This window comes from Arvicanthis niloticus, chromosome 2 (genome assembly GCF_011762505.2).
Source record: "Arvicanthis niloticus isolate mArvNil1 chromosome 2, mArvNil1.pat.X, whole genome shotgun sequence".
Lineage (NCBI taxonomy): Eukaryota > Metazoa > Chordata > Mammalia > Rodentia > Muridae > Arvicanthis > Arvicanthis niloticus.
Genome location: NC_047659.1, coordinates 77,834,347 through 77,855,810, shown reverse-complemented (window position 1 = coordinate 77,855,810; position 21,464 = coordinate 77,834,347). Strand labels below are relative to the sequence as shown.

General features: G+C 45.2%; 1 protein-coding gene across 1 annotated transcript; it reads left to right on the top strand.

Annotated features, from left to right (window-relative positions):
* The first annotated feature begins 7,580 nt into the window (after positions 1-7,580).
* Rcn1 (reticulocalbin 1) lies at positions 7,581-20,882 on the top strand. The gene is made up of 6 exons (XM_034494970.2): positions 7,581-8,038; positions 12,143-12,336; positions 13,249-13,427; positions 15,089-15,149; positions 18,746-18,945; positions 19,754-20,882. The coding sequence occupies exons 1-6, from the start codon at positions 7,803-7,805 to the stop codon at positions 19,859-19,861; spliced, it is 978 nt and encodes a 325-aa protein (XP_034350861.1). The 5' UTR covers positions 7,581-7,802; the 3' UTR covers positions 19,862-20,882.
* Positions 20,883-21,464: the final 582 nt, after the last annotated feature.

Here is a 21,464-nt window from a genome sequence, read left to right as displayed (position 1 = left end):
CTGTAACCTTCTCCCTGGAGTCAACAGGCAGCCAGCCCAGGGCCTGTGAGTAAGCACAGTCAGAATGAGGAGGATTGCTTAGCCAGCTGGCAGCTGACTGCAAAGCATGAGGCAGCACAGCTCAGCTCAGCAGAGTGCCTGCAAACGTGTGCATTTGCTAAGTTCTCATTTACCTATTCGTGTTTGCTCACTTAAGGTATCCGTATGCCAATGACAGTTAAAGGATGATATAGAATTGCACAGCCCCTGAAGACGCTGACATAGATGTGTAGTGGCTGGAATTGTTCACAGTGGCCTGACGAATGTATGTCATAGAGTCCTGTGTTCATGAAACATACATTTATATATTTGCTTAGGGATGCATTAAGTCTAAGAGACAGTAGTTATGTTTAGGTGGTATGGATTGGGGTAGTTTCCATTTTCATTTGTCTTTGCCATTAATCCATATAGACATGTGCCACATGGATCATTTTTTCAAAGGAGGGAAATCCTTTCTGAAGAGTAGACTTTGTCTGATGACTCTTGTTTATCAAGAACAGTTCTGGGGGCTGGAGAGATGGCTCAGTGGTTAAGAGCACTGACTGTCTCAGTGGAAGACCCTGGTTGTGTTCCCAGCACCCACCTTTAGCATCTCACCTGTAACTCTAGCTTCAGGAGAGTCACTGCCCCCTTCTGGTATCCTTGCATGAACACTTACATATATGAAGACATACATAAATAAAAATACACACTCCACACCCTGGTTTTTTGTTTGTTTGTTTGTTGTAAAATAGTCCCGAGTGTCAGCTTCTTGCTGACAGTATCATCATCAGGCATTTTTGAGGCATCCGGTACAGAAGAGCTAGTATCATCATCCCTAATAAGTTTCACTAAGGGCTGTAGGTAGCACAACACACCAGTGACCCTGTAAAGAGAAGCACTCACTGTGGAGATGGCTTTGCATCATCCTTAGAGGTCAGAGGAGCCCTATCTTCCAGCTTCATTCACAGGGACTCAAGGGTTGAGGAAACTGGCTTCCAGTCTATGGGGCAAAGCTAAGTACAACCGTTCTTATCTTCCTACCTACGGGATTTAGTGAGGATCTTTGGGCAAACAAAGGAACTTTTCTAATACTGTACTAACAGGTTATAAATTTCATATATCCAGAATAAGTAATGCAGTGTGCCCCAAGGCAGGTCAAGGATATCTAACTCCTTCATTCTTCACAACCTTAAAGCAAATTTTCTTCCTTCCTTCCCTTCCTTCCTTCCTTCCTTCCTTCCTTCCTTCCTTCCTTCCTTTCTTTATTCCTTTCCTTTCCCCTTTTCTTTATCCCTCTGTCTCCTTAGGCAACACACACATGCATTATAATATATCCTAGCTGAAAGCAAACAGATTATTCTTTGTGTTCTGCTTGCTTGAGTCTCAGCTTGTTTTTTATATTTTTATTGTTTTTAATAATATGTGGTGTAAATGTCTGCATGTGGGTAAATGCCCATGAGTGCAGGTATCCACAGAAGACAGAGGCATTTGTTCTCTGGAGCTGGAGTTACAGACAGTTGTGAGCCCCTTGAAGTAGGTGTTGGGAATTGAACCTGGGGCCTCTGGAAGACCAGCAAGGGTTCTTACCTGCTGAATCAGATCTTTCCAGCTTACATTCAGATTTTACTCTTCCACTACTGTTGCTGACTATATATGGTTGCTTTTCAGATTTTTTTTTTATCATATACATACACACATACATATACATTAAATTTTATGTTCTACCAAAATTTTCTTCAAATATTTTGGGCTAGAGATGTGTTGAACTTCCTCAATCTGTGGCATATGTTTCTAATTCAGTTTGGGAAATGTGGGCGGGTACTTGGGCGGGTCCTGTGGGCGGGTCCTGGGCTGCCTGGCTTACCCTTTGGATAAGGCTACTTTTCCTCCTGACTCTGGGGACACAGATTGGAGGTGTGTTCGCCTTCATTATTCTTCTCAGTGCTTCACACTTCTCCTCTGGACTTTCTGGCTGTCCTATCCTTTTGTGCATTTCTTCATCTCTTCACAATGAAGCTCTTCCTTCCTTCCTTCCTTCCTTCCTTCCTTCCTTCCTTCCTTCCTTTCATTCCTTCTTTCCTCCCTTTCCTTCTTTCTTTCTTCCTTCTTTCCTTCTTCCTTCCTTCCTTCCTTTCTTTTTTCTTTCTTCTTGCCTCATTCTTCCTTCTCCTCCTCTTTCTCCTCCTCTTTTGTTTTGTTTTGTTTCCTTGAGACCTAGTCTCTCTACATATCCCCAGTTGCCCTAGAACTCATTCTGCAGACCGAACTGGACTCGAACTCACAGAGATCCACCTGTGCCTGCCTCCTGAGTGCTGGAATTAAAGGCATATGCTACCACATTCAACATTATAAAGCCAGTTTTTTCTTATCCTGACACTTCTGCACTGCATCTCCTGAAGGCTGCCACTAGTCTGCTGTCTCACTCAGGAATCTTTGGAATAGTTTCTACTGCTACACCATGAAGTTCAAACAGTTTATTCTACAATATGGAATCTTTAGTCTTGTATGGAATATTTTTCATCTCATATGTTTCAGTTTTGATCATTATATTTTCAACTTGTATATTTTTGTTACTTCCTAGTCTCTTCTGAATCTACTGAATACAATGACAATAGCCATTTAAATGTTTTCTCTCCCCATTCTAACATCTGAGTCAGTTTTTATTAGTAGCCGCCCACTATTATTGTTATTATGCATGGATCTGTCCTTTTAAGAAACTATTACTAATTTTTGTTTGTTTTTAATCTTGTTTTTTGAGACAGGTGCCACCATATAGCCCAGGCTGGCTTCTAACTCCTGCTCCTCTTGCCTCAGCCTTTCAAGTGCTGGGATTACAAGCATTCACCACCAGTCCTGGCTCTCTGCTAGGTCTTTTATTGAATGTTACAAACTATGAATTTTGCAGTCATTATCAACCTGTGGGTCTCAAACCCTTTGTATGAGGTGTCAACTCTTTCACAGGGGTCCCCTAAGACCATTGAAAAACACAGATACTTATATTATAAATCATAACAGTAACAACATTACATTTATGAAATAGCAACAAAAATAATTTTATGACTGGGGGTCACCACAACATGAGGAACTGTATTAAAGGGTCACAGCATTGAGGAAGGTTGAGAACCACTGGGGTCGTGTGGTTGTGTCACACATCCCCGACACACAGACACACACACCTTGTGTCTTCTCTACTTTATTCCTATAAGTTTCCTGAACATTTTCTCATGGAGGAAGTCAGGTTACAGTTGTGTCTTTAGCATTTTGCTTTTATATTTTGTTAGTCATTTCGGGGAGCAATGGTGAGTCTAGGGCTGAACTTCTCTGCCCAGTACCCAATTAATTACATGTTTTCCAGCCTGACTAATTGGAACAGGCACTTGGCCTGGTACTCCTTGTTTTTCTGAATCTTGCAAATAGTTCATTCTCCAGCCTTGAGTACATGCATTGATCAGTGCCTTTCAATACTCAAGGGGGATTCTCTGCAGGTCGTAAGGGTTCTCCTTTGTAGCTTTCTCCTTGCTAGTATGCTTGCCTAAGCAGGATAACTCACCTAGTCTCTCTGGATATTCACCTCTGTTCTCATTCCTTGTACCACATCTGGAATTTCTGCTCAAAGCAATAAGCTGAGATAATAATAGGACTCTCCTAGATTATTCCCAGTGTCATTCATTGTCTGATGTTCACCATCTTGTGTGTGTGTGTGTGTGTGTGTGTTTCAAATAGGTAAATACTCTACCTTACTTCAAAAGCTGGTTGGCATTAGTACCTTATTATGCACTCATACTTAACTGGGGCACCTACTATGGGCCAGGTATCGTGCTAGGTAGTGGATATACAATAGTGAACCAACAGAATACAGTCCCTAGCTTCATGGCAAGCTTTCATGTTGTGATAAACTTCAGTGAGAAGGTAGTAAATGAGATAGTGCCTGGATTTATGCACATGGAAAGGAATCATACAAGAGCATTCCTCTTAGGGAATTCAGACTCAGAAGAAATGGAAATGAATCTGTCGGTAGAAGTCAGACCATGAAAAGGTCATGTGTTCGATGCAAAGACTCTGGGCATTTTGAGTTAGAAATGATTGATTCTGATCTAAGATTTAAGGGAAAACATCATGGAATAAATGGCATTTGAGATGAGTTTTAACAACTTTCTGTGAGTTTGAATGGTAGTCAGGAGGTGAAGCTTTTAAATACATAGCAGTTAATTACAATTCCTGTGGCATCTATAACCATCTGGCTTGTTCTTTCCTGACGGACCCCTCAGGATGTGTTTTTGAAGATTTTGTATATTTTTTCCAGCCCCACGGAGTAGATTTTGATTGGTCTAATAAATCATGGACTTTTCATACCTTTCTGGCCAATGAGATGTGAAAGGAGGTCTGATGGAACACTTTCTTTTTAACACAGGAACGAAACTTTTCCCCTTTCTATGGAAAGAATACCAAAGAGCTTTCAAACCTGGTTCCCTGATGCCCTTGAGCCGTTTGCATGAGCCAGTCTGAAGTTGATTACACTCAAGACTTTCTGAGCTCTGAGGATGTGGCTCAGTGGGTAAAGCACGAGCTCAGTAAGTATGAAGACCAACAAGTGTGAAGCTGGATCCTATTGAGATAGGAGAGTCCCTGGAAGCTCATGGGCCAATCTATGCTGCTTCTAATCACAGACAGGATGTGGAACAAAGGTGCCCATACAAACCCACACAAAGACTTTTAAAAAGACTTTTTGAAAAAAAAATAATATGCATGAAATAATAATGTTTCCTTACTTTTATTAGCTTTTAGCCTGAGTTTGGGTGGTGCTACTTGCAGCTGATCAGTATATCCTAATCTACCAGTTCACCTATTTGAAGCTGCTTTTCCTTTCAAGCCTCGGCTACATGCCTCCTCTGTTCTGAGATCCTGTGCCTCGTTGTGGATGGAGGTTAACTTAGGAGGTGAGAAAGTGCTTTATCGCTCTCCCCATAGACACTCAGGGGAGAAACAAAAATCAAGCCTTAAAAATGAAAGAACACAATCACTTAGAGGAGAAACCCAGTCAGTTTGTGTCATCAGCTTTCCTGATCATTTGGTTGAGGGAACTTCTTAATTCTCCATGGAATATTAAAAAACAAAAACAAAAAAAAGCGTGGGAAGAGAATGTAGGCAAGCTGTGGGGGAAATTACGCAAAGGCTTCCAGGTAATTTCCACAGGGAACAAGCCTACCTCTGAAACACTCTATGGGAAGCCAGCAGTGTCTGGCAGGGAGCCCAACTGTAGCACTGCTAAAGGTATGTCACCTTCATTCATGACATGCTGGCTCAACACCAGTGAGCCCAAGCCGGCCATGGCAAACATCATGAGTAAGCAGCCTGTCAGCAGTCCCCATTCCCTGTCCCATCCCCTTTCCAATCTCTTCTTCCCCACTCCCCTGACTCAACTTGTATCTTGTTTGCCTTGTGAACACAAAGGACATTAAGCCACTTACCTCAAGACATTTGTGTTTGAGAAGTTTATTAGTCAGGATTCTTTCAGGGAATTGAAACAATAAAATAAATAAGCATTGTAAAAGAGGCTTAATTAGCTTGGCTTACAGGATAGGAGCTGGCTAGTCCATCAGGGACCAGCTGTATGCCCAAGCGGACCTGATGGCTGAGCATCCCCAATCTACTGCTGAAGGGTTAGAAGATGCTGTGAGTTCCTGGTCTTCCATCTACCCCAGAAGCCTGAGGAAGCTGCAGTCTGACAATGGTAGCAACATCAGCAGCATGCAGTGGAGGGGGCAGGAGCATGCCCCTCCCTTCCTGGGCTCTCTTTGCATCTGGGAGCTGCTCACCCCATTCGAAGCTCGATTAACAATCAAGGGAGCACTTCATCCCCACAGTACTGTGTTTCCACACCTCTTTACCAACAGTTGACACTTTTCTAGTTTCAAATATAGCACTTCTTATCCCCATGGAAAAATCAACAGAGGAAAACTGGCTCCATCAAACACTGGATCCCCTCCTCCAGACCCCCATCTCCCTGACAACTAGAAGGGGTCGTACAAGGTCACAGAGCATTACTTCCTTCTGTCCTCTGCCAGCTAACGCGGACCTCTTACATAGCCACATTCCCCTGCTTGGCTTACCCTACTAATCTTACCCTCCGTTTCTACCAGTCATTCACTGCAGGAAGCCCTCCCTGATTGGTCTACTATGTTATATATACTCTGTAGAACTATGGCTGTCTTGCTTTCATTATGCCCTTGCGATGGTTATATATGCTTGGCCCAGGGAGTGGCATTATTAGATTATTAGAAAATATGGCCCTGTTGGAATAGGTGTGATCCTGTTGGAGTAGGTGTGTCACTTTAAGGAGTAGTGACTCTTATCCTAGTGGCCTACAGATGAAGATGTAGAACTCTCAGCTCCTCCTGCACCATCTGCCTGGATGCTGCCATGCTCCTGCCTTGATGATAATGGACTGAACCTCTGAACCTGTAAGCCAGCCCCAATTAAATGTTGTCCTTATAAGAGTTGCCTTGGTCATGGTGTCTGCTCACAGCAGTAAAACCCTAAGATACTCCTCAATGCTTGTGTGTACCAGGCTCATCATCTTAATTTGTTAACTGAAAATGATCTTTATAGAAAGGTACTTGCATCTATGCTATGTCCCGACTTCCTTACTGCAAGGGCAAGAAGCACAGCCCACTGACCTTTTCTTGAGGATGTTAGAAAGGTAAAGGAGGTGAACAGAGAGTACCACAGCATTTGGGGCTGGGGGTAGGAGGAGGCGTCTCTCTTTAACCACAGTTTCCTGTGACCCTTTAAAAGATCCATTGGCCCTCTGACATTTACATGCTATGTGTGTGTGTGTGTGTGTGTGTGTGAAAAGAGTAATATGTTCAGACTGGCACCCTCAGTTTGTCAGACACTAGCCACCCATGGGTATTTACATTTAAGCTCAACTACTGACTTTGGACCGGCTCCATGTCAAGTATTCCATGGCCACTACATACAAGACAGTTCATTTAGAGAACATTTCCATCATTGCACAAAGTTATATAATACAGACCATCACTGATTGGTGTCACTATTTCGGATTTAATACCCTGATAGGATTTGAGTCACATAGTGGGTTTGTAAAATGGTTTGCCAACATTCAAAAACAGAAGCTTTATAATTTGGTTTCTGTTTCTTTTGGGAAGCCTTTCTGCCTCTCTCCCATAGGAGCTAGAAAGAACTTCTCCTTACAGGTCTCCTCCCAGTCTTCTGGTGTTATCTCATGGATGTGGAGATTGCCTCCTCCCTAACCTAGGGGGCCACGCCCATCCTGGCCTTCTTCCAGACTCAAGTGCTCCCAACCACACTGCAAATTGTGTTAATCAAGCTTAAATGCTCATCTCCGGGCTAGCCTTGGGCTGAGATTTGGACTTTCAGCAGGAAGCTGAGTGGGAGCGCTGCTTTTCTAAACGCGAAGAAGAGCTATCACCCAAAACATCTGTTGCATTTTCACAAAGTACTTCTTTCCGGTCTTGCAGAGGGCCCTCCAGTCCGCAGCCCCCATCATCTGAGCCCGCCCCTCGCAACGAGATCGCGGGGAGGGGCCGAGGCGAAACTCGAGCCCGGCGCCCACCACCCTGGCTGGCGACGTGGCTCCGAGGCCCCGGCCTCCCCCGGCGGCGCCGTGGCCAATGGGCGCGTGAGTGGGGCGGCCCGAGCCTCCCCGAGCCAGCCGGGCGCGCCCCTCGCTGGGGAGGGGACAGCGGCTGTGGCGCTTTGAGCCCCCACTGCCCCGCAGCCTCCTTTTGCTTGTGACCATGGCGCGCGGTGGCCGCCTGGGACTCGCTCTGGGGCTGCTGCTGGCGCTGGTGCTGGCGCTGCGGGCCAAGCCCACGGTGCGCAAGGAGCGCGTGGTTCGGCCGGACTCGGAGCTGGGCGAGCGGCCTCCCGAGGACAACCAGAGCTTCCAGTACGATCATGAGGCCTTCCTGGGCAAGGAGGACTCCAAGACCTTCGATCAGCTAAGCCCGGACGAGAGCAAGGAGAGGCTGGGGTGAGGCCGCGGCCCGGGCCGCGCGGGGGACCACGCAGGGGACCACGGCTACCTTATAGGGAGCCACGCGGGACCACGAGCCCAAAGCGAAAGCGAAATCGCGCCAGTTGGTCACAGGGCTGAGCTAGGCTCGGAGGCACAAAGTTGCCAGCGAGCGCTCAGACCCCGCTTGGAGGTCGCCACCACGCCCGCCCGGGATAGCGTCCCACGGGGAAGCGAGAACGTGGCAGCAGAGAGAGAGAGAGAGGGCCCGCCCCCTCATCTAGGTTTCATCAGAAGAGATTGGAGTGAGCCAGAGTTTGTTGGCTGTGGCCTTTTAGTACCCGGGTTTTTTTCTCACAGGACAGAGGGAGAGGGGGAGGGGGAGAGGGAGAGAGAGGGAGAGGGACTTGAAACTTGATTAAAAACATCTCAAGATCAAACAGATGTGTAAGAGAGGCTTGTTCTTGGCCTATCTCTAGTCGGGGTGGATGTTCTTGTCATCTGACCAATCATCCCAGAAATCTTATGTAGAGACATAGAAATCAGGTTTTTAAAGGGGCTAATGGGGGTGCGGGGAGAGGTGCAGAGATGGAGACTGGTTCTTTGGGCTCAGCTTCCAACATTATGGGTGAGGCACTCAGCTTTTTGGCAACTGATTGTTGGGGGCAAAATGGCTATGGTCGTGCCTTGTGAGTTTAGCTTGGAAATAGGAAACAAACCTGGGCAACGTCTCAGTAGTAACCTTTACCCTGATGCCCGGGAGACGCTTGGCCATTGTACAGTTATCCAAAAACCTTCCAGAGGGACTAGTAGCTAGTGAGGACCAGGTGAAGGCAGGGCTGGGGAGGAACACAGCAATCCTTCCTTTAGGCCACCAGAACCTGTTCCTGGGGGAGGAGGATCTTCGTGTTCTGCTACAGTTGAAAAGAACACAGCCATCTCTGTGCAGCTGAAAGGCCAGAGCCTTCAGTAGGACGGGATAAATGATACCTATTGTGTAGGTGAACATCTGCCTGTTGTGATAAAAAGACCTTTGGACTTCAAAGTCACCTCTAAACTGTGTCTTTTATTTGTCAGGGAAGTACTTTCTCTTCTTTTCTGGGACTTTAACAATAGGGGCCATTGATAAATTCACACCATTGTACTGCTTTGAGGCCTGGAAACTGATTTATTCTGGGGCCCTGATTGCAGCCATTCTGCGTTGTCTTGGAAAGGAGGAGGGGAAGGGAGTCGCTGGAAACACTTAAGTTTGGGTCCTCTGGCTTCTTTTAATTCCTACATCAGGGTAATTAGCATAAGTGCCAGATAGAAGGCGTTATCTGGGTCTAATCCTTGTACGAAAACCTTGACTGTGTTCATTTATTCATGTAGCAAGCATTGCAGTGGCTACTGTGTTCGGACCATGTTTGACATCTGGCAGGTACAAAGATGAATCCTCATGTTCTAGGTCTCGGGGAGCTGGCCATCCGATGTGGAGGAAGACAGGCAAACTCTTTGAGGAGTGCTATGATGGTGACATCATCTATGTGTTTAGCAGGAGCCCCTGGGGCTTCAGGTTGGAGGGAACTGCCTGGTTTTGTAGGTGGTACTTTATTGGAGCTTATGGGATGGTTCAAAGGTTGCTGGGTATTTGATAACAGAAAGGTGTTTCTGAAGTGAGGGGCCTGCTTGTTTACCACAGTTTTAACTCTTTTGTGGGGCAGGAGAGGTGTTGGGCTCCTCCAGAGGCAGAGAAGAAGAAATGGGAGACAGAAGAGGAGGGAAAGTAAGGATCAGAGGGAAGGGCCTCAAGGAGGTAGAGATGTTATCAGTCAGCCTCTGTGTGTGTGGTGGACAGGGTGTCCTGATCCCCATACCTTGTTGGGAAAGCCAGCCTGGCAGTAGAGTGCAGAGTGTAACGGTGGCAGATATGGAGTCCTGGGCAGTGGGTAGGTGGGGGTTGGTGCTAAGGACGAGAAAGATGCAGACTATGATAGCACTTGTCCTTGACTCGGTGATGAGGAAGGAACCAAAGATAACATCTGGGTCCCTGGCCGGAGCCTCTTCCCGTCTAAGGTCACCTGGGTCAGGATTGGGCTGGGACTTTTGGAAATGACAGATCTAGCCTGGAGCTAAGGGCAAAGTTGCCTCTCTGTCTTCTTTTTCAACAGTCCCCTTCAAGTCTGGGCTGCCGAGGGAGTAACATGGCTAGATCCTGGCAACTCCGTGTCTATCACTTGACCGTCTATTGAAAAATCATGTCATTGTTAAGACTTCTGAAAACACTGAAGGGTTACATTCTCAGTGACCTCATATAATCTTAGAAAAATGTAAAGTTAGGAGTGGTTTCACCTGTCCACTGAGTGTCTGTTTTTTCTTGTCTCCTTGGTATCAGCTGGCAGGGGAACGCCATTTGCTCTATGCCCCTCCTGGAGACTTTCTTCATTTCTTTTACTTGCTGAGAGTTGGAACTTAACTTCCACCCTTATGTGAGGAAAGGCACCTCCCCCTATTCAGTCCTCACAGGTCTTGTCACCTGGGCTTTTCTGCTCACAGTGGGGAAACAGGCTCAGAGACTCACTTGCATGAGGTCACAAGGATAACCAGAGCAGCAGGAAGATCTAGGTGTCCTGACTAAGGCATCCAGAGTCTGTCTACATCGCATTTCCTTCCTCAGGATCTTACTCTAGTGACTCTTTGAGAGGTCAAGACCAGTCCTATAATTCCAGTAAATGGTTTTAGAGCCCCTGCTTTGTACTGGGTGGAGCTAGGCCCTGGATGTTCATAGGTGTAAATTCAATTGCTGTTCTTTTTTTCAAAAGATTGTTCCGTGATTTCACGTCATTGAGCCTTTGTTAGCCTGAGTATCTGCTTCTCGTTGGTGTTGGGTAATCAATGGGCAGTGTTGCCCATGTGTCCTCCGGTTTGGAGCAGCACCTGCCTGTACAATGTTGAATGAATTCTGCTGTGTCGAGCTGAGTTTGTCCCCAGAGAAGCCTGAAGATGCATGAGATTTAGTCTTTCAGTCCCAGATCTGTTAAAATTGTGCTTGAAGGGACATTTTAACGTTGTCAATAATGTCCACAACTTTCAGAGAAAGGAGCTGGGCTCGTTGGGTTCAGGTAGGAGATGTTGACTGGTCGTCTCCCCGACCCCCCATTCTTTACCTTTCCCACTAAAAGTTAAGAGTTACAGGTCAAACTGTATTTATAAAGAACTAAGGAATTCAATTCCCATCTTTAATAAGTGTTAACTATAAATCAGAACTACTACTGACAAAATTTATCACCGGGGTTGATAGAATTCTAGCCCCAAAGAAAGACACTGAGTCCTCATTGGCCCGTATGACTTCATCCCAGGTGTGTGGAACTTCTCTTAAACATTATGTTAGCAATAGCTTGTGGGTATGTAGAAGTGTCTCACAGAGATGACCCCCCTAACTTGGAGCTGTTCAACCAAGAAATGGATAGATAGTAAGTTTGCAGCCTGAATTTTACCCTGAACTAGTGTGTAGGATGTTTCAGTAGAGTCTAGTGTGAAATTCCTGGAACCTAGGTCAAGGTAGAGTTGGAAACCCAAGAGGGCAGGCACAGTGGGCAGAGTTGCTAAGTTTCCTCAACTGCCTGAGGGCCAGTTTCTGGTGGAGGTTGCTTTGTCCAACAGGATTGGTCTCCTGCTTATGTTTTAAATCCTTCAGTACAAGATAGTAGGATTTAAAAACAAACAGCTCTCTTATCTTTTGATTAACATAGAATTTCCTGTTGTTGAGTTGTACCCAAAACCAAAGAGTATGTGCTCAATACGTTATACCTAATAGATCTTCTGGGTCAGTTCTCATCAGGTGGTTATGACAATCTCCAAAGTCCTGAGCTGAGAAGACTTCTGAGTTCACATCTCAGTTTCAGGATCTAGCGGCATGGTCCATTAGTGATGTCGGCCACTGGCCATGGTTTCCGGGAGGAGAAGGCATATCATCTTTGGAAGGAAGATTGGCTGAATCTATCTTAGAACTTTATAATATTTAAGACTGCAAATTGCTTGACATGTTGCCAGGCCAAGACCATACAAGTCTCGTTTGTGGCCTTGAAGGATTTATTGTTTCATTTTATTACTTTTTTTTTTTTTTTTTTTTTTTAACTACAGGAAAATTGTTGATCGAATTGACAGTGATGGAGACGGCCTTGTTACTACTGAGGAGCTGAAAGTTTGGATCAAACGGGTACAGAAAAGATACATCTATGACAATGTGGCTAAAGTCTGGAAGGATTATGATAGGGACAAAGACGAAAAGATCTCCTGGGAAGAATACAAGCAGGCTACCTATGGCTACTACTTGGGTAAGACGCCACAGAGGAGATTGCCCAGTGGGGAACAAGGTCACAGGAGACTCACCATGGCTACCTCCTTTACTCAGATGTCACAACCTTCCAAGTAAAAGCTGTTTTCTAACATCCTTCTCCACCTACTAAGAATGTACCAAGTCGTTTCCTTTGACTGACACAGGGGAAGGTGTCTTAGGTCGTGGCCCTGCTTGAACTTAGCTCTCTGAAGTACACACAGGGAAGAGAAAGAAAAAAAAAAATGCTTCTGACAGTTTCTAATTACTGCTGAAGTTGGGTGGTAAGGATGAAGTATGCCCAAAGCATCATCAGGAAACAGAGTTCTGTGAAGAAGGCCTTCCATAGGGAGGGGGATGGAAACTGGACCTTGAAGAATGGATTGCAGTTTGGAGAGACTGAGAGACTGTGGGAAGGGTGGCAGTGTTCAAGGGGCAGAGGCACAGAAATGCATGCATGGTGGGTGGGGCTTGCGTTAGTAGGTTAGAGGAAGGAGGGAAGAGTCTGCTGCAGACCCTCCAGGTGCCTGGTGGGCAGCAGGGAGACAGGCTTAGGGAAAAAGGAAGGTAATCAAAAATTCTGCTCTCTTGAAAGCTAGCAGAAGCATTTCGATACTCTAAAACACAGGGAATCCTCGTATACCCTAGATCAGAAAGGGATGGATGTATGTAGAAGTCCGTAAATATTGCATTAGTGTGATCTAAAGCCTGTGCTCTTTGGCGCTTGCTGTAAAGCCTTCTTGGGCATGAAAGTCGGTAATGGGACCTGGAGCGAGAGAGGATGTGGGGTCATTTTGAATAGAAATGTTTTAAAGAAGTCAGTGGATGAGTCAAGATTGTCTGTGTGTGTGAAGAGTAATTGATCTGGAACAGACCCTCCCCCACCTTAACAAAGGCTGTGTGTGACCTGCAGGAAACCCCGCTGAATTCCAGGATAGCTCCGATCATCACACCTTTAAAAAGATGCTACCCCGAGATGAGAGGAGGTTTAAAGCTTCAGACCTTGACGGTGACCTGACAGCTACTCGGGAGGAGTTCACTGCCTTTCTGCACCCAGAGGAGTTTGAACATATGAAGGAGATTGTAGTTCTGGTAAGAACAGTGAAAGACTGAGAATAGACCAGGGAGAAAACTGTCCCCACACCTTGTCCCTTTTTCTAAAAAGAGACTCAGCCTGTTGGGAATTGGGGAAGGACTGAAGTTGAATATGTCAAATCTCTGTCCAGGAAGTAGTCAGGACAAGATAGCTGTTGTAACAAACACCAGCGGAAACTGCTTAACACAAAGCAAGCTTGTTCCTTACTTGCACAGTGTCCATTAAAGATGGTCCCAGGCCTCTCCCCTGGGCAGCTCTCTAAACACTGGGAGGTGACCCCTACCCTCTGCTCTGCCATCTTACAGTGTCAGGTGGCAGATAAAGGACAGAGGTAGAGTGAAGAGGTGTGATAATCTGCCTTCACTATTCAGCCCAGAAAAAAGGATATGTGTACCTGCTTATGTTCTGGCCCATCTTAGTTATGCAGAGGCTGAGAGACACCTTTTAGATACACACTCAGAAAGAACCAATGGGTTAGTGAGCAGCTAGCAGGACTCTGCCCTGTTGTTGTTGTTGTTGCTGCTGCTGCTGCTGCTGCTGCAGTCTCTGTCTGTCTGTCCTTTTCTTCCTTCTTTCCTTCCTTCCTTTCTGTTTTCAGCTTAGAAGGAATTGGAAACATACGGTGAGATTGCAGCTGGAAAACCTGCTACTTCAGCTGTATTCTCTTGGGAGCAGATGGCCCAGGTGACAGGCTTATAAAGGGTCAATGCTTTAAGGGCTCTGGGTATCAATGCTTTCCATAGTGTCCCATTGAGCCCCATGTGTCTTCATTGTTCATGATATTTAAATAAATGCCATCACCTATTTCCTAGACAGAGTCAGTTCCAACTGCTGGGAAGCTGTTAATGAATGATTTTTTTCATAAACAGCTCGGAGTACCTTAAATCCCCAGTCGATGACAGTATAGACTCTACCCGCACACTTTGCCTCATGACACGTCCATGACCCCAAGGACTGGGCAGTGGTCCAAGAATTATTTCTCTTATTCACTCAACATCCATTTAGCGATAACTCATGAAGTATGGGGGTGGAGCTGCCACAGGGAAATTGTTTGCCTTCAAGCAAGATTAGTGCTCTGGACTCAGACTAGTTTCTTGATTCAGGAAGTTCTTGACTTGCTGGGCCCATGGACAGTAAACTCAGTTACTGATGTGGGGTGGGGGGTGGACAGGACAATACATAGCATGATAACTAAAAGTCAAATATAACTAATTATTACAAGTCAGTTATACCTTTACTGTTTTAAATCTCTATAGTTTTCTATGCCTCTGACACCACTGAGGGTCCTAGCCCTTCACTATGGAATCTATTTTTACAGTCCCTCTAATCTGGGGCTTCTCATGCTGGACTCTGACTCCTAGAGTGATATCTGGTGGTGGGTATCAGTTGGTGTGGCAGGGCTTCTTAAGGGCATCAGAGTACTCTGAGTTTACAGACTTTTTTTTTTTTTTTTTTTTTTTTTTTGAGGAGAGGGTTCTGTTTTTGAAATTGTGGAGAGAGGATATGGGGGATACCAACCGTCATCTGTTTCGTAATGTAAATGGGCTGCCCAGGAGCTACTAGGACAAGTTACCAAGCTTACAAAGGCCAGACAAAGAGGGCAGTAGGAGCCTTAAAGCATATGGCCATCTTGTGTCATTTCCTCATTGCTTCCTAGGAAACCCTGGAGGACATCGACAAGAACGGGGATGGTTTTGTGGACCAGGATGAGTACATCGGTGAGTGCGGGCTGCAGTGACTGAGCTGTGCACACTGGGCAACATTCTTCTCCACCCACTCCCACCCGTGATCTGATGGCCTCACTGCTGGGAGCTCCCAACAGAGAGGACCCTCCAGCCCTATTTGTTGCATAGGTCCAACTGGTGCCAAGTGAGTAACTAAACTTCCCTGGGGGTGGGGGAGAAAAAGCCAAAGGAGGCCAGTGAGCAGCCCTCCCCACAGGGCCTAGGGTTGCTTTTTGTCACACTTTCTTTAAGTGGAATTGGAGAGTCTGCAGACATACAGTGAGGCCAAAGTACATGGCAGGATGTCTCAGTCAGGGTTTTATTGCTGTGATCAAGGCAACTCTTTTAAGGTCAACATTTAGTTGGAGTTGGCCTACAGGTTAAAAGGTTCAGTCCATTATCATCAAGGCAGGAACATGGTAGCATCCAGGCAGGCATGGTGTAGGAAGAGCTGAGAGTTCTACAGCTTGTTTCGAAGGCAAACAGAAGACCAGCTTCCAAATAGCTAGGATGAGGATCTTAAAGCCCAGGCCCACAATGACACACCTACTCCAGCAAGGCCACACCTTCTAATAGTGCTACCCCCTGGGCCAAGGATATCACAGGAGAAGATTCAAATTAGACATAGACCAGCTAGCTGGGAGCCTGAGAGTGGGTGACTGAGACTGACTGATGAGATTAGTTGTGTTCCAGAGCTATAGGAAAGGAGGTGAACCTTCTTCACTGCACAGTTGCTCCTCATTACAACCGCTCATCCTCTGGTAGTCTGTCTTTTGGCTGGAAGAACTATATTTGACACTTCCTTGGAGATTTGCCTGACTAAAACTCAGATCCATAGTAGCTGGTAGTACCCAAGCACAAAGATCTGTAGCCCACAGCAAGGACATTTCCATATGATCTCCACCAACTCAGGCCTTGTAAGAGCCCTCCTTTTCCTGTCTCGAGTTAAAGCAGGGGAGGAAATCATTCCCCGATTGGGTATGAGATGGAGAACTTGTGTGTGTGTGTGTGTCTGTGTGTGTGTGTGTGTGTGTGTGTGTGTGTGTGTGTGTGTGTGACAGATGCAGTTACTTACCTGTAAATGTAACACTCAGCCCAAGTTTCTCCCTTATCTGGGTTGTTGTATGATTTGTGCCTCCATGCGTAAGGACAAGCACCTCTGGTAATGATGAACACAGCTTCTGCTAGTTTTGAAAAGTCATACGGTTCTAGAGCTGAACACTTTCCTATCTGTCGCAGGTCATAGCCAGGTAGCTCTTTGCCTCAGTAATTAAGGTGACTCTAGCTCTGTACAATATGGATGCTAACAGTGGCCTCCTCAGTGTAAGTGGTGGAGCTTTCCTCTTGAGAGGCACAGAAGGGAGGGGAGTGTTCAGATCTGCAAACCTGTCACCATGACAGCAGCGATTGAATTAGACAGAAAGGCTCCCTGATAAAAAACAAACCATGGGCACTTTTGGTTGGCAGTGCATGCTCTTGACGCTCCTCCTGAACTCCGAGTTGAGATGGTGTGTGGCAGGGACACAATTCTGAATGGCTTTGACTAAAAGAAACATTTCATTTTGTGGACTGTGCCGAAAGGGGAGAAGGGTATTATGTTTGGTAATCAAATTTTCAGCAGCTAATAGTGAAAAGGCTTGATGCATGAACTTGCCAGGCAAGGGACCTGAATTTTAGGGTGTTCCCACTTCAGGCAAGCTAAGTGAGTTGCTAGTGTGGCACACTGGAAAGGCTCTGGGCTTCAGAGCCCTAGCTTTCCCATCCACGGATTGACCCTCAAAGAGCCCTGTAATTCTGTGCCCAGTTTCTCATCTGTAACAGGATCAGCATCCATTCCTGAGGGTTGAATGAAGCTCAGACCAGCTCATATGATAAGTCATTTCTCAGAAGACTGTATGCAGGGCTGGCATTTGCTCAGTTACTAGAGTGCTTGCTGTACAAGCATAAGGACCTGAGTTCAGATTTCCAGTGCCCACATAAGAAGCCTGGAGTTGGGGAACATACCTGTAATCCCAGTACTCGGGAGGCAGAGACCGTAGGACTCTGGAGCTTGATGTCCCGTCCTCAGTCTCACTAGTCAGTGAACTCTAGGTGCATTCAAAAAAGACCATGTCTCAAAATATAAAATGATATCAGTAATGGATGAAGAAACATGATGTAAACCTTTGTTTGACACACCCACACGAGTATACATGGGAACACACACACACACAATATGCAGATATCAGCCATGAGATTGTTGTTGGCTTGTTTGGTTCGGTTCAGTTCAGTGATTTCTTTGAGTAACAGCCCTGGTTGTCCCTTTGGAGACCAGATTGGTGTCAAATTCCTAAATCTGTCTGCCTTTGCCTCTGGTGCTAGGATTAAAGGGATGGGTCTCCATGCCAGGCTCCCTTGTGGTTTTTCTTCTCTTTTTCCCATCTTTCAAGTGTCTGCTCAATATGATGACTGACTTCCCCTTTACATTGAAACTTTATACAAAAAAACTTCTTTTTTCTACTTTGAAACATTATTGTAGTTTTTTTCCCCCAATTGAAACTTTAATACCAAAGGTTTCTTTTCTATGCTGAAATTTTATCACAGAGAGCTTTGAAGGTTTTTTTGTTTTTTGTTTTGTTGTTGTTGTTGTTTTTTGGTTGGTTAATTGGTGTTTTTTGTTTTGTTTTTCCTTCTATATTGAATCTTCTTAAGGTTTTGAAACTATTTCCTTCAGAGAAACTACTGTGGGGTCTAAGTAGGCAATAACAAAACAAAATAACAGAAATTAAAGAGTGAATGAAGGCCGGACATGGTGGTGTACACCTTTAATCCTGGTACTTGGCAGGCAGAAGCAAGCAAATCTCTGACAGTTCCAGGTAGCCTGGTCTATTAGTGAGTTCCAGGCCAGCCTAGCAACATAGTGAGACTCTCTCAAAATAGAGCAAACACAAAATAGTGTGTGAATGGCCCCCTCTCTTTTCCCCCAGCATTTTATAAAATTGAGAGAATGATCTATCTTGTAGTAATTGTTAGAGGAATGAAATGTAATTGTCTGAGAAAGCCCTTGGGAGATGAGGCAAGCCATAGTCATGAAGACAGAAGGGAAGATGGTGTTGGCAGCAAGCCTCCTGTGGTTCCGTGCAGCCTCCAGTTCAGAGGAGCAGTGGGATGCATCCTCACCCCATTTTAGTTTATAAAATGGGAGAATAGCAGGAACTACTTCAGACTGTGTAAAGGAATTGAAATGAAAATGTATATCAGACACTTCCTGAGGAGTCAGGGCTGCGGAAAATGTTACTATTTTTTTGCCTTTATGGTGCCAGGTGGAATAGAGGCCCTCCCATAAGTAGACCTCTGGTCTTGAGAAATTTACTGATTATTATCTCCATTCCACAAGCTTTGGGCTTACACACTGAACTAAAAGAACCCAAGTCTCATCTGCTGGCTTCTAACCAGGTCCTCCTGTCAGTGGCCATCCCTCAGCTCTGCACCAGTGCGACTTAGCTCTCTCCATGGGCTGCTATCACCCTTCCAAAAATGCAAGGGTCAAGTGTTTTTGGTTTTTCCCTTCCTGGTTGTCTTCGATAACTGAGAACAGCTTTGCTTTCTAGCGGACATGTTTTCCCACGAGGACAGTGGCCCTGAGCCAGACTGGGTTTTGTCTGAACGGGAGCAGTTCAATGATTTCCGAGATCTGAACAAGGATGGGAAGCTGGACAAGGATGAGATTCGCCACTGGATCCTCCCTCAGGACTACGACCATGCGCAGGCTGAGGCCCGGCATCTGGTGTACGAGTCAGACAAAAACAAGGTAGCTTCCATGTTCAGAGCCATTGATCAGCAGGAAGCAGATTGTTCAAGATTGAGTTTGTCAGCCTTGGTAGCGACACCGTCAGCTCCTTTTGGCCATTATCTGTTTTCTTCTGTTACTCTCTAGTAGAGACCTGTACAGTACACCAGTTCCATGACAGCTGTAGGGAGCAAGGCTCCATCTTTCCTGCATAGTCTCTCATGGGCCATAGACTAAAATTACTGAGCACACCCTCTAGGACTAAAACATCTTTGATACAGTCAAATCATAGGTGTAAAAAATTTACCCAGTATGACCTGAGGTAAGTTTGTTTCTGCCGTCATCTAGTCATCAGATATTTATAAAGACTCAAGCACTTGGCTGTTGGTTCAGTCCCTAGTAGTAGTAGTAGTAATTTATTAGAATCTAAATGAGGAAATAAATAAGATTAAGAAAAAATTTGTGCCTCATCTGGCTTTGATCGCCCCAAACACTGAGCTTTGCAGACCTACATGTTACACAGTGAGGCCATAAGAGGGAAGTGGGGGTCTTTCTGACCTGTTTTGAGAACACCCACATTGCCTGTATAGTCTTATCTTCTGAGTTCCCAGGATCTACCTCAGGCACTCCAGCACAGCTTCTACAGACAGCTGGATTTCATTCCAGTTTGGTGTTTTGGATTGTAGTCACAGGAGATGAGAAAGGAACACTTCTGCACATTTAGATGTAGAGTTTGAAACCCCTCAGATGAGTGAAATAAAGTGGACAGAATGCTGACAGAATGCAAGAGCTCCCACAGACCCCTGATGGCTCTTTCGTTTTCCCTCAGGATGAGATGCTAACCAAGGAGGAGATTCTAGACAACTGGAACATGTTTGTGGGAAGCCAAGCTACCAATTACGGGGAAGATCTTACCAAAAATCATGATGAACTTTGAAAGACACTCATTCTGATGTGGCCAACTGTCACGGGCTTTCTGCAGATGTTCTGGGTGATTGCTATAGTTGTCAAGTGTCTAGCAGTTGTGTCCCTAAACAGTGAGATTATACCTCAGATTGGGGTAAAAATTATTTTTCACTCCATATTTACTGGAAAATAACCATCACTATTTATTCCAGTAGGATTTCCCCTGAAGCACATTAAAGTCTTGGCAAATTGCAGTTCTCTGAGGGGATACATTGCTACAGCATGATTTTCTAGACTCCTCTTTCCCACTTAATTAATTAATGGGGAAGAAATCATGAAAGGGTTCTGTAACTCAAGGTGGGTGGGTGGGACACTGTACAGAGTAATCGCTTTGTATTTGAACTATTAAATTTTGGGTTTTTTTAGTCGCCACTGTTAAATAATGGTGAAGGTAAAGGCTGACGGAGTCAATGTTGTATTGTCCTAGGTCAGCTAACCTAGGAGCAGGCATGGTATTTCAGATTCTTTATACTTGGAGCTGTTATTGTAAATGGTATATAAACGTTTGTGCATTTTCCTGTATGGACCTGCTAATGTGCACAATAAACCCACATCTTTGGGGTTTTGTTTTATTTTGTTTTGTTTTTAATACTAAGAAGCAATCCAAAAAAAAGATAATGTGAACAAAAAAGGAATTTTAAGTGTAGGGAAAAGATAAATGCCAGGTATTTGAAAAACTGTATGGCCATGGTCAACAGTTAATATACTTGAGAAATGTTTTTACATGTTAATGAGGCGGGTCTGTTTTTTTAAATAGTGAATAGAACTACAGTCCTTCCTGTCTGTGATGCTAGGGACCCAGGTGTGGGGGAAGTTATTATCTGTTGAGTTCTGAGCCTTTGAGCCTGCTTCTAGCACAGCTTATATGCCAAGGAAACAGGGCAAGGTGATCATCTAAGCCATTGACCAAACTAGCTGGAGTAACAATTACAGGTGGAATTCCACCCTGAAAACGAGAGGTGAATGGAATAAAGGATACCTTTGAGAATCTTCCCATGTGTCTTGTGGTGTTTGACTTCATAGAAAGTGTGGTTTCTTTGTTCCTCTGGAATTAAACGATCAAAAGAGTCTGTGGCCTAGATCGGAATGGACTCAGTGATGACTAGCAAGTTCAGAATATATCAGTGGTTGCTGATTTCACCCCTCTGGACTTTGTGTCCCTCTCTGCAGTTAGGGAACCCAACACCAGTTTCACAGTAGAACATGTCCTGACATTTAACTGGAAAATCCAGATCTTAGCATTGTCTGTGGGGCCTGCCTAACAGGATCAGGCCCTGCTTCCCTTCTAAGAATTGCCTCTTTACTCTTCTTTTTTCTCCACCTTTTCCCACCCTCATATTTCACCCTCACTGACTTTGTTGCTAAGATGAACTCCCTGGATGAGATATAAATAAATTCCAAATGAGAAGCCGAAGTACAGAGTCAGTGTAGTTCACGATGGCTTCCTGGGCTGTGTACAGGGTGGCGGGTACCCACAAGAACATGGTTGAACATCCCAAAGCAGCCATGCAGCAGTCTTTATCCAGTGTGGACTGACTGCAGCATCCTACATCCAGAGACCAACCCTTCAAGGC